Source organism: Oncorhynchus mykiss, chromosome 6, assembly GCF_013265735.2.
Source record: "Oncorhynchus mykiss isolate Arlee chromosome 6, USDA_OmykA_1.1, whole genome shotgun sequence".
Classification (NCBI taxonomy): Eukaryota; Metazoa; Chordata; class Actinopteri; order Salmoniformes; family Salmonidae; genus Oncorhynchus; species Oncorhynchus mykiss.
In genome coordinates this window covers 2,835,724-2,849,237 of record NC_048570.1, presented here as the reverse complement: position 1 = coordinate 2,849,237, position 13,514 = coordinate 2,835,724, and the positions used below count along the sequence as shown (strand labels likewise).

Here is a 13,514-nt window from a genome sequence, read left to right as displayed (position 1 = left end):
GCATTCTGGGCCGCGTGGTGCATTCTGGGCCGCGTGGTGCATTCTGGGCCGCGTGGCGCATTCTGGGCCGCGTGGCGCATTCTGGGCCGCGTGGTGCATTCTGTGCCAAGTGGTGCATTCTGGGCCGCGTGGTGCATTCTGGGCCGCGTGGCGCATTCTGGGCCGCGTGGCGCATTCTGGGCCGCGTGGCGCATTCTGGGCCGCGTGGTGCATTCTGTGCATTCTGGGCCAAGTGGTGCATTCTGGGCCGCGTGGTGCATTCTGGGCTCATACCCTGACTTTTAGAAGCTGATTGCGTGGCAATTAGCTTAGCAGCCGCGTGACGCAGCATGACAACGTGAATGCAATTGGTCCACAGTCTTCTGGTCAGGGAATAATACATTCCTCCATTCACTGACCGTCGATATTCCCATCTCCTCATTTGTTAAAGTATTTCTGGTATAAATGTATCCGTCCACATGATGTTTGTCTGTGTACATTCAATATGACAGCCAGTGTTTCTGACTGCTCTGCAGTAAGGCCTGGAATGGTAATGTCTCAATGGTACACAATGGTAGAAAATATAAGAACAATGGTACACAATGGTAGAAAATATAAGAACAATGGTACACAATGGTAGAAAATATAAGAACAATGGTACACAATGGTAGAAAATATAAGAACAATGGTACACAATGGTAGAAAATATAAGAACAATGGGCACAATGGTAGAAAATATAAGAACAATGGTACACAATGGTAGAAAATATAAGGACAATGGGCACAATGGTAGAAAATATAAGGACAATGGGCACAATGGTAGAAAATATAAGAACAATGGGCACAATGGTAGAAAATATAAGAACAATGGTAGATAATGGTACAAAATATAAGAACAATGGTAGAAAATGGTAAGTCAGGATGGGGTTGGATGGACGTGAGACTCACCGTCCTTACCATTGCAGTAAGTGGATTCTTATCATTGCAGTAAGGGGATTCTTACCATTGCAGTAAGGTGATTCTTATCATTGCAGTAAGGGGCTTCTTATCATTGCAGTAAGGGGCTTCTTACCATTGCAGTAAGGGCTTTCTTACCATTACAGTAAGGGGTCTCTTACCATTGCAGTAAGGGATTTCTTACCATTACAGTAAGGGGATTCTTACCATTGCAGTAAGGTGATTCTTATCATTGCAGTAAGGGGCTTCTTATCATTGCAGTAAGGGGGTTCTTATCATTGCAGTAAGGGGCTTCTTATCATTGCAGTAAGGGGGTTCTTATCATTGCAGTAAGGGGCTTCTTACCATTGCAGTAAGGGGTTTCTTACCATTGCAGTAAGGGGTCTCTTACCATTACAGTAAGGGGTCTCTTACCATTGCAGTAAGGGGTCTCTTACCATTGCAGTAAGGGGTCTCTTACCATGGCAGTAAGGGGTCTCTTACCATGGCAGTAAGGGGTTTCTTACCATGGCAGTAAGGGGTTTCTTACCATGGCAGTAAGGGGTCTCTTACCATGGCAGTAAGGGGTCTCTTACCATTGCAGTAAGGGGTGAGCTAAAGGATCATGCTTGTCCATCTGCCTCTTGACCTCAAGGTAAGGTGCCTGTAGAGAAACAATACTCTTCTAACTAGGGTTATTTAACTCTGCTGGCTTCAGAACACACAGCTACACAGGAGGCATGGAAGGGGATGAGAGCCTGGGTGAATTATCTGTGTGTGTGTGTGTGTGTGTGTGTGTGTATGCGTGCGTGTGTGTGTATGCGTGCGTGTGTGTGTATGCGTGTGTGTGTATGCGTGTGTGTGTGTATGCGTGTGTGTGTATGCGTGTGTGTGTGTGTGTGTGTGTCTGCATGTGTGTGTGTGTGTGTGCGTGTGTGTGCGTGCATGTATGCGTGTGTGTTGTAGATGTTGAACATTGTACAATAACATTATAAGTTGACATTGCCAAAAGGTTCTATAATGCTATATAAGATGAAGCCATGCCGTAAGGTGGCATTGCCCTGTACAGTAAATGTGAAGTCTCCATACAGTTACCTGGGACATTTCTCTGATAGAGGTAAGGGTCAAGGGTTAGGGTTAGTTACCTGGGACATTTCTCTGATAGAGGTAAGGGTCAAGGGTTAGGGTTAGTTACCTGGGACATTTCTCTGATAGAGGTAAGGGTCAAGGGTTAGGGTTAGTTACCTGGGACATTTCTTTGATAGATGGAAGGGTCAAGGGTTAGGTTTAGTTACCTGGGACATTTCTCTGATAGAGGTAAGGGTCAAGGGTTAGGGTTAGTTACCTGGGACATTTCTCTGATAGAGGTAAGGGTCACAAGTTAGGGTTAGTTACCTGGGACATTTCTCTGATAGATGGAAGGGTCAAGGCTCAAGGGTTAGGTTTAGTTACCTGGGACATTTCTCTGATAGAGGTAAGGGTCAAGGGTTAGGGTTAGTTACCTGGGACATTTTTCTGATAGAGGTAAGGGTCAAGGGTTAGGGTTAGTTACCTGGGACATTTCTCTGATAGAGGTAAGGGTCAAGGGTCAAGGGTTAGGTTTAGTTACCTGGGACATTTCTCTGATAGATGGAAGGGTCAAGGGTTAGGGTTAGTTACCTGGGACATTTCTCTGATAGAGGTAAGGCTGTCAAGGGCTCTCATCACTCGGTCATAATCCTTTTTCTGAAATGAACCACAATCATCATCATCATCATCATCATCACTGCAGTCAATCCAATAAAACACACCACCTTCTCGTCTACAGCCTACCAGACAGCAGGGTGATGCATCATAGGCAGTACTGCACCACTTTAAAAAGGACCGTTCAATTCAGCAGGAATCAACGAAAACAACAAGGCCTAAGGCAGTTAGTAGGTTCAGGGTTAGTAAACCATACCTGGGGGTTGAAGGCCTAAGGCTGTTAGTAGGTTCAGGGTTAGTAAACCATACCCGGGGGTTGAAGGCCTAAGGCTGTTAGTAGGTTCAGGGTTAATAAACCATACCTGGGGGTTGAAGGCCTAAGGCAGTTAGTAGGTTCAGGGTTAGTAAACCATACCCGGGGGTTGAAGGCCTAAGGCTGTTAGTAGGTTCAGGGTTAGTAAACCATACCTGGGGGTTGAAGGTCTAAGGCTGTTAGTAGGTTCAGGGTTAATAAACCATACCTGGGGGTTGAAGGCCTAAGGCTGTTAGTAGGTTCAGGGTTAATAAACCATACCTGGGGGTTGAAGGCCTAAGGCTGTTAGTAGGTTCAGGGTTAGTACACCATACCTGGGGGTTGAAGGTCTAAGGCTGTTAGTAGGTTCAGGGTTAATAAACCATACCTGGGGGTTGAAGGCCTAAGGCTGTTAGTAGGTTCAGGGTTAATAAACCATACCTGGGGGTTGAAGGCCTAAGGCTGTTAGTAGGTTCAGGGTTAGTACACCATACCTGGGGGTTGAAGGTCTAAGGCTGTTAGTAGGTTCAGGGTTAATAAACCATACCTGGGGGTTGAAGGCCTAAGGCTGTTAGTAGGTTCAGGGTTAGTAAACCATACCTGGGGGTTGAAGGCCTAAGGCTGTTAGTAGGTTCAGGGTTAATAAACCATACCTGGGGGTTGAAGGTCTAAGGCTGTTAGTAGGTTCAGGGTTAGTACACCATACCTGGGGGTTGAAGGTCTAAGGCTGTTAGTAGGTTCAGGGTTAGTACACCATACCTGGGGGTTGGAGGTCTAAGGCTGTTAGTAGGTTCAGGGTTAGTACACCATACCTGGGGGTTGAAGGCCTAAGGCTGTTAGTAGGTTCAGGGTTAATAAACCATACCTGGGGGTTGAAGGCCTAAGGCTGTTAGTAGGTTCAGGGTTAGTACACCATACCTGGGGGTTGAAGGTCTAAGGCTGTTAGTAGGTTCAGGGTTAATAAACCATACCTGGGGGTTGAAGGCCTAAGGCTGTTAGTAGGTTCAGGGTTAGTAAACCATACCTGGGGGTTGAAGGCCTAAGGCTGTTAGTAGGTTCAGGGTTAATAAACCATACCTGGGGGTTGAAGGCCTAAGGCTGTTAGTAGGTTCAGGGTTAATAAACCATACCTGGGGGTTGAAGGCCTAAGGCTGTTAGTAGGTTCAGGGTTAATAAACCATACCTGGGGGTTGAAGGCCTAAGGCTGTTAGTAGGTTCAGGGTTAATAAACCATACCTGGGGGTTGAAGGTCTAAGGCTGTTAGTAGGTTCAGGGTAAGTAAACCATACCTGGGGGTTGAAGGTCTAAGGCTGTTAGTAGGTTCAGGGTTAGTAAACCATACCTGGGGGTTGAAGGCCTAAGGCTGTTAGTAGGTTCAGGGTTAGTACACCATACCTGGGGGTTGAAGGTCTAAGGCTGTTAGTAGGTTCAGGGTTAATAAACCATACCCAGGGGTTGAAGGGCTAAGGCTGTTAGTAGGTTCAGGGTTAGTACACCATACCTGGGGGTTGAAGGCCTAAGGCTGTTAGTAGGTTCAGGGTTAATAAACCATACCTGGGGGTTGAAGGTCTAAGGCTGTTAGTAGGTTCAGGGTTAATAAACCATACCCGGGGGTTGAAGGTCTAAGGCTGTTAGTAGGTTCAGGGTTAATAAACCATACCCGGGGGTTGAAGGCCTAAGGCTGTTAGTAGGTTCAGGGTTAGTACACCATACCCGGGGGTTGAAGGCCAGTGCCTGGGAGTCACACGGATCCACCACGGAGGGATATGGCTCAAAGATGACCACTTTCCTGGGAGACTCTAGAGCAGACCTACACATGGACACCAACAGGTCCACCACCTAGGAAACAGGAGGACTGGTTAAACTGTCTGTGTCTGTGTGTGTGTGTGTGTGTGTGTGTGTGTCTGTGTGTGTCTGTGTGTGATGTACCTGAGCTCCGGTGGCGATCTCGTCGGCTGCCTCGTTCATCACCCCCAGTGTTTGAAAGGCAAACACACACAGTTCTCGCTCACACACCGTGGGCTGTGGGGTGAACATACCACATAGACGGGATCAGCTCATCAGGACGTCTAGGGCCAAAACAGTCTACTGTCTGGTACGTCTAGGGCCAAAACAGTCTACTGGACGGTTCGTCTAGGGCCAAAACAGTCTACTGTCTGGTACATCTAGGGCCAAAACAGTCTACTGTCTGGTACGTCTAGGGCCAAAACAGTCTACTGGACGGTTCGTCTAGGGCCAAAACAGTCTACTGGACGGTTCGTCTAGGTCTACGTACCGTAGACTGTTTAGCCCTAGGCATACCGTTCGTGCGTGCAGTGCATGCGTCTGGCATGTGTGCATGTATGTATGTATGTGTGTGTGTGTGTGCACGAGCGCGGGTGTGTACTCACTCGGAGCATGGGTCCGTTCTGGAACACATGTGGTTCGTCACACACCACACAGAACTCATTCAGGACCGGAGTTCTCTGCTCAGCATATTCCATGGTCTGAAGAGACAACACAGCACAACACATCATAGTGGATCAAACCTCCTGTTGAGAACACCTTATAATGGGGTTGGCTAAAGTAAAGTTTACCTGTAAGGTTTCTATAAGGTGGCAGTGTTTACCTGGACAAGGAAGCCTCTGTCTCTTATCGGAATGGACTTGGCCCCATTGTTTGGCTATAGAGGAAAAGAGGGCTGTTTAGTAATGATGTCCGGACCTCTGGCAGTCTCTATGGGGGTGCCACAGGGTTAAATTCTCGGTCCGACTCTCTTCTCTGTATACATCAATGATGTTGCTCTTGCTGCTTCTGTATACTTCTGGCCCTTCTTTGGACACAGTGTTAACTAACCTCCAGATGAGCTTCAATGCCATACAACTCTCCTTCCATAGCCTCCAACTGCTCTGAAATGCAAGTAAAACTAAATGCATGCTATTCAACCGATCACTGCCCGTACCTGCTCGCCCGTCCAGCATCACTACTCTGGACGGCTCTGACTTAGAATACATGGACAACTACAAATACCTCGGTGTCTGGTTAGACTGTAAACTCTCATTCCAGACTCACATTAAGCATCTCCAATCCAAAATTACATCTAGAATTGGTTTCCTATTTCGCAACAAAGCATCCTTCACTCATGCTGCCAAACATACCCTCGTAAAACTGACCATCCTACCGATCCTGAACTTCGGTGATGTCATCTATAAAATAGCCTCCAACACTCTACTCAACAAACTGGATGCAGTCTATCACAGTGCCATCCGTTTTGTCACCAAAGCCCCATACACTACCCACCACTGCGACCTGTACACTCTCGTTGGTTGGCCCTCACTTCATACTCGTCGCCAAACCCACTGGCTACAGGTTAGCTACAAGTCTCTGCTAGGTAAAGCCCCGCCTTATCTCAGCTCACTGGTCACCATAGCAGCACCCACTCGTAGCACGCGCTCCAGCAGGTATATCTCACTGGTCACCCCAAAGCCAATTTCTCCTTTGGTCGTCTTTCCTTACAGTTCTCTGCTTCCAATGACTGGAACGAACTGTAAAAATCTCTGAAGCTGGAGACTCACATCTCCCTCACTAGCTTTAAGCACCAGCTGTCAGAGCAGCTCACAGATCACTGCACCTGTACATAGCCCATCTGTAAACAGCCCATCCAACTACCTCATCCCCATACTGTATTTATTTATTTATCTTGCTCCTTTGCACCCCAGTATCTCTACCTGCACATTCATCTTCTGCCGAACTACCATTCCAGTGTTTAATTGCTATATTGTAATTACTTTGCCACCATGGCCTATTTATTTCCTTAACTTACCTCATTTGCACTCACTGTATATAGACTTTTTGTTTTCTTTTGTTCTACTGTATTATTGACTGTATGTTTTGTTTATTCCATGTGTAACTCTGTGTTGTTTTATGTGTCACTCTGCTTTGCTTTATCTTAGCCAGGTCGCAGTTGCAAATGAGAACTTGTTCTCAACTGGCCTACCTGGTTAAATAAAGGTGTTCTCAACTAGCCTACCTGGTTAAATAAAGGTGAAATAAATATAAATAAGCAGCTATGACAGATATGAGTTAAACACCTTTATTTCTATTACAATTACTCTATTATTTTACATGCCTGTGCACCAAAATAGGTTAACTATTCGTGTTTCTAATAACCATCAGCCAATCGTGAGAGGCCTACTGACCGGCGGGGGCGTGGCGAGCGAGGGGGCGAGGATCCCCATGAGCCCTGAGGTAAGAGAGAGGCGCCTCCCCTCGGACGGAGACACAGAGTCCTTGAAGATGTCCGCTGCTTTGCCCATCTTGGTACTGCTGGAGTAGGACCTGAGGTAACATGGAGACATTGATGAGGCAGTAGGACCTGAGGTAACATGGAGGCATTGAGGAGGCAGTAGGACCTGAGGTAACATGGAGGCATTGATGAGGCAGTAGGACCTGCGGTAACATGGAGGCATTGATGAGGTAGTAGGACCTGAGGTAACATGGAGGCATTGATGAGGTAGTAGGACCTGAGGTAACATGGAGGCATTGAGGAGGCAGTAGGACCTGAGGTAACATGGAGGCATTGATGAGGCAGTAGGACCTGAGGTAACATGGAGGCATTGATGAGGCAGTAGGACCTGAGGTAACATGGAGGCATTGATGAGGCAGTAGGACCTGAGTTAACATGAAGGCATTGAGGAGGTAGTAGGACCTGAGGTAACATGGAGGCATTGATGAGGTAGTAGGACCTGAGGTAACATGGAGGCATTGATGAGGCAGTAGGACCTGAGGTAACATGGAGGCATTGAGGAGGCAGTAGGACCTACAGTAACATGGAGGCATTGATGAGGTAGTAGGACCTGAGGTAACATGGAGGCATTGATGAGGCAGTAGGACCTACAGTAACATGGAGGCATTGATGAGGCAGTAGGACCTACAGTAACATGGAGGCATTGATGAGGTAGTAGGACCTGAGGTAACATGGAGGCATTGATGAGGCAGTAGGACCTGAGGTAACATGGAGGCATTGATGAGGCAGTAGGACCTGAGGTAACATGGAAGCATTGATGAGGCAGTAGGACCTGAGGTAACATGGAGACATTGATGAGGCAGAAGGACCTGAGGTAACATGGAGGTATTGATGAGGCAGTAGGACCTGCAGTAACATGGAGGCATTGAGGAGGCAGTAGGACCTGCAGTAACATGGAGGCATTGATGAGGCAGTAGGACCTGAGGTAACATGGAGGCATTGAGGAGGCAGTAGGACCTGCAGTAACATGGAGGCATTGATGAGGCAGTAGGACCTGAGGTAACATGGAGGCATTGATGAGGCAGTAGGACCTGCAGTAACATGGAGGCATTGATGAGGCAGTAGGACCTGAGGTAACATGGAGGCATTGATGAGGCAGTAGGACCTGCAGTAACATGGAGGCATTGATGAGGCAGTAGGACCTGAGGTAACATGGAGGCATTGATGAGGCAGTAGGACCTACAGTAACATGGAGGCATTGATGAGGCAATAGGACCTGCAGTAACATGGAGGCATTGATGAGGCAGTAGGACCTGAGGTAACATGGAGGCATTGATGAGGCAGTAGGACCTGCAGTAACATGGAGGCATTGATGAGGCAGTAGGACCTGAGGTAACATGGAGGCATTGATGAGGCAGTAGGACCTGAGGTAACATGGAGGCATTGATGAGGCAGTAGGACCTGAGGTAACATGGAAGCATTGATGAGGCAGTAGGACCTGAGGTAACATGGAGGCATTGATGAGGCAGTAGGACCTGAGGTAACATGGAGGCATTGATGAGGCAGTAGGACCTGAGGTAACAAGGAGGCATTGATGAGGCAGTAGGACCTGCAGTAACATGGAGGCATTGATGAGGCAGTAGGACCTACAGTAACATGGAGGCATTGATGAGGCAGTAGGACCTGAGGTAACAAGGATGCATTGATGAGGCAGTAGGACCTACAGTAACATGGAGGCATTGATGAGGTAGTAGGACCTGAGGTAACATGGAGGCATTGAGGAGGCAGTAGGACCTGCAGTAACATGGAGGCATTGATGAGGCAGTAGGACCTGAGGTAACATGGAGGCATTGATGAGGCAGTAGGACCTGCAGTAACATGGAGGCATTGATGAGGCAGTAGGACCTGAGGTAACATGGAGGCATTGATGAGGCAGTAGGACCTGAGGTAACATGGAAGCATTGATGAGGCAGTAGGACCTGAGGTAACATGGAGGCATTGATGAGGCAGTAGGAGCTGAGGTAACATGGAGGCATTGATGAGGCAGTAGGACCTGAGGTAACATGGAAGCATTGATGAGGCAGTAGGACCTGAGGTAACATGGAGGCATTGATGAGGCAGTAGGACCTGAGGTAACATGGAGGCATTGATGAGGCAGTAGGACCTGAGGTAACATGGAGGCATTGATGAGGTAGTAGGACCTGAGGTAACATGGAGGCATTGAGGAGGCAGTAGGACCTGAGGTAACATGGAGGCATTGATGAGGCAGTAGGACCTGAGGTAACATGGAGGCATTGATGAGGCAGTAGGACCTGAGGTAACATGGAGGCATTGATGAGGCAGTAGGACCTGAGTTAACATGGAGGCATTGAGGAGGTAGTAGGACCTGAGGTAACATGGAGGCATTGATGAGGTAGTAGGACCTGAGGTAACATGGAGGCATTGATGAGGCAGTAGGACCTGAGGTAACATGGAGGCATTGATGAGGTAGTAGGACCTGAGGTAACATGGAGGCATTGATGAGGTAGTAGGACCTGAGGTAACATGGAGGCATTGAGGAGGCAGTAGGACCTGAGGTAACATGGAGGCATTGATGAGGCAGTAGGACCTGAGGTAACATGGAGGCATTGATGAGGCAGTAGGACCTGAGGTAACATGGAGGCATTGATGAGGCAGTAGGACCTGAGTTAACATGGAGGCATTGAGGAGGTAGTAGGACCTGAGGTAACATGGAGGCATTGATGAGGTAGTAGGACCTGAGGTAACATGGAGGCATTGATGAGGCAGTAGGACCTGAGGTAACATGGAGGCATTGAGGAGGCAGTAGGACCTACAGTAACATGGAGGCATTGATGAGGTAGTAGGACCTGAGGTAACATGGAGGCATTGATGAGGCAGTAGGACCTACAGTAACATGGAGGCATTGATGAGGCAGTAGGACCTACAGTAACATGGAGGCATTGATGAGGTAGTAGGACCTGAGGTAACATGGAGGCATTGATGAGGCAGTAGGACCTGAGGTAACATGGAGGCATTGATGAGGCAGTAGGACCTGAGGTAACATGGAAGCATTGATGAGGCAGTAGGACCTGAGGTAACATGGAGACATTGATGAGGCAGTAGGACCTGAGGTAACATGGAGGTATTGATGAGGCAGTAGGACCTGCAGTAACATGGAGGCATTGAGGAGGCAGTAGGACCTGCAGTAACATGGAGGCATTGATGAGGCAGTAGGACCTGAGGTAACATGGAGGCATTGAGGAGGCAGTAGGACCTGCAGTAACATGGAGGCATTGATGAGGCAGTAGGACCTGAGGTAACATGGAGGCATTGATGAGGCAGTAGGACCTGCAGTAACATGGAGGCATTGATGAGGCAGTAGGACCTGAGGTAACATGGAGGCATTGATGAGGCAGTAGGACCTGCAGTAACATGGAGGCATTGATGAGGCAGTAGGACCTGAGGTAACATGGAGGCATTGATGAGGCAGTAGGACCTACAGTAACATGGAGGCATTGATGAGGCAATAGGACCTGCAGTAACATGGAGGCATTGATGAGGCAGTAGGACCTGAGGTAACATGGAGGCATTGATGAGGCAGTAGGACCTGCAGTAACATGGAGGCATTGATGAGGCAGTAGGACCTGAGGTAACATGGAGGCATTGATGAGGCAGTAGGACCTGAGGTAACATGGAGGCATTGATGAGGCAGTAGGACCTGAGGTAACATGGAAGCATTGATGAGGCAGTAGGACCTGAGGTAACATGGAGGCATTGATGAGGCAGTAGGACCTGAGGTAACATGGAGGCATTGATGAGGCAGTAGGACCTGAGGTAACAAGGAGGCATTGATGAGGCAGTAGGACCTGCAGTAACATGGAGGCATTGATGAGGCAGTAGGACCTACAGTAACATGGAGGCATTGATGAGGCAGTAGGACCTGAGGTAACAAGGATGCATTGATGAGGCAGTAGGACCTACAGTAACATGGAGGCATTGATGAGGTAGTAGGACCTGAGGTAACATGGAGGCATTGAGGAGGCAGTAGGACCTGCAGTAACATGGAGGCATTGATGAGGCAGTAGGACCTGAGGTAACATGGAGGCATTGATGAGGCAGTAGGACCTGCAGTAACATGGAGGCATTGATGAGGCAGTAGGACCTGAGGTAACATGGAGGCATTGATGAGGCAGTAGGACCTGAGGTAACATGGAAGCATTGATGAGGCAGTAGGACCTGAGGTAACATGGAGGCATTGATGAGGCAGTAGGAGCTGAGGTAACATGGAGGCATTGATGAGGCAGTAGGACCTGAGGTAACATGGAAGCATTGATGAGGCAGTAGGACCTGAGGTAACATGGAGACATTGATGAGGCAGTAGGACCTGAGGTAACATGGAGGTATTGATGAGGCAGTAGGACCTGCAGTAACATGGAGGCATTGAGGAGGCAGTAGGACCTGCAGTAACATGGAGGCATTGATGAGGCAGTAGGACCTGAGGTAACATGGAGGCATTGATGAGGCAGTAGGACCTGAGGTAACATGGAGGCATTGATGAGGCAGTAGGACCTGAGGTAACATGGAAGCATTGATGAGGCAGTAGGACCTGAGGTAACATGGAGGCATTGATGAGGCAGTAGGACCTGAGGTAACATGGAGGCATTGATGAGGCAGTAGGACCTGAGGTAACAAGGAGGCATTGATGAGGCAGTAGGACCTGCAGTAACATGGAGGCATTGATGAGGCAGTAGGACCTACAGTAACATGGAGGCATTGATGAGGCAGTAGGACCTGAGGTAACAAGGATGCATTGATGAGGCAGTAGGACCTACAGTAACATGGAGGCATTGATGAGGTAGTAGGACCTGAGGTAACATGGAGGCATTGAGGAGGCAGTAGGACCTGCAGTAACATGGAGGCATTGATGAGGCAGTAGGACCTGAGGTAACATGGAGGCATTGATGAGGCAGTAGGACCTGCAGTAACATGGAGGCATTGATGAGGCAGTAGGACCTGAGGTAACATGGAGGCATTGATGAGGCAGTAGGACCTGAGGTAACATGGAAGCATTGATGAGGCAGTAGGACCTGAGGTAACATGGAGGCATTGATGAGGCAGTAGGAGCTGAGGTAACATGGAGGCATTGATGAGGCAGTAGGACCTGAGGTAACATGGAAGCATTGATGAGGCAGTAGGACCTGAGGTAACATGGAGACATTGATGAGGCAGTAGGACCTGAGGTAACATGGAGGTATTGATGAGGCAGTAGGACCTGCAGTAACATGGAGGCATTGAGGAGGCAGTAGGACCTGCAGTAACATGGAGGCATTGATGAGGCAGTAGGACCTGAGGTAACATGGAGGCATTGAGGAGGCAGTAGGACCTGCAGTAACATGGAGGCATTGATGAGGCAGTAGGACCTGAGGTAACATGGAGGCATTGATGAGGCAGTAGGACCTGCAGTAACATGGAGGCATTGATGAGGCAGTAGGACCTGAGGTAACATGGAGGCATTGATGAGGCAGTAGGACCTGCAGTAACATGGAGGCATTGATGAGGCAGTAGGACCTGAGGTAACATGGAGGCATTGATGAGGCAGTAGGACCTACAGTAACATGGAGGCATTGATGAGGCAATAGGACCTGCAGTAACATGGAGGCATTGATGAGGCAGTAGGACCTGAGGTAACATGGAGGCATTGATGAGGCAGTAGGACCTGCAGTAACATGGAGGCATTGATGAGGCAGTAGGACCTGAGGTAACATGGAGGCATTGATGAGGCAGTAGGACCTGAGGTAACATGGAGGCATTGATGAGGCAGTAGGACCTGAGGTAACATGGAAGCATTGATGAGGCAGTAGGACCTGAGGTAACATGGAGGCATTGATGAGGCAGTAGGACCTGAGGTAACATGGAGGCATTGATGAGGCAGTAGGACCTGAGGTAACAAGGAGGCATTGATGAGGCAGTAGGACCTGCAGTAACATGGAGGCATTGATGAGGCAGTAGGACCTACAGTAACATGGAGGCATTGATGAGGCAGTAGGACCTGAGGTAACAAGGATGCATTGATGAGGCAGTAGGACCTACAGTAACATGGAGGCATTGATGAGGTAGTAGGACCTGAGGTAACATGGAGGCATTGAGGAGGCAGTAGGACCTGCAGTAACATGGAGACATTGATGAGGCAGTAGGACCTGAGGTAACATGGAGGTATTGATGAGGCAGTAGGACCTGCAGTAACATGGAGGCATTGAGGAGGCAGTAGGACCTGCAGTAACATGGAGGCATTGATGAGGCAGTAGGACCTGAGGTAACATGGAGGCATTGATGAGGCAGTAGGACCTGAGGTAACATGGAGGCATTGATGAGGCAGTAGGACCTGAGGTAACATGGAGG

General features: G+C 48.6%; 1 protein-coding gene across 2 annotated transcripts in view; it reads right to left on the bottom strand.

Annotated features, from left to right (window-relative positions):
* Nucleotides 1-13,514, bottom strand: part of LOC110525071 (protein mono-ADP-ribosyltransferase PARP8) — a 122,519-nt gene that overhangs the window by 17,245 nt on the left and 91,760 nt on the right. The window contains exons 13-19 of one of the 2 annotated variants that reach the window (XM_036979215.1): nt 7,069-7,207; nt 5,499-5,552; nt 5,281-5,376; nt 4,820-4,912; nt 4,604-4,729; nt 2,575-2,640; nt 1,512-1,597 (exon numbers count right to left, since the gene is read on the bottom strand). In XM_036979215.1, coding sequence (XP_036835110.1) covers nt 1,512-1,597; nt 2,575-2,640; nt 4,604-4,729; nt 4,820-4,912; nt 5,281-5,376; nt 5,499-5,552; nt 7,069-7,207 — 660 coding nt within the window. The remainder of the gene's footprint in view (nt 1-1,511; nt 1,598-2,574; nt 2,641-4,603; nt 4,730-4,819; nt 4,913-5,280; nt 5,377-5,498; nt 5,553-7,068; nt 7,208-13,514) is intronic. The other variant, XM_036979216.1, reaches the window with a different exon arrangement.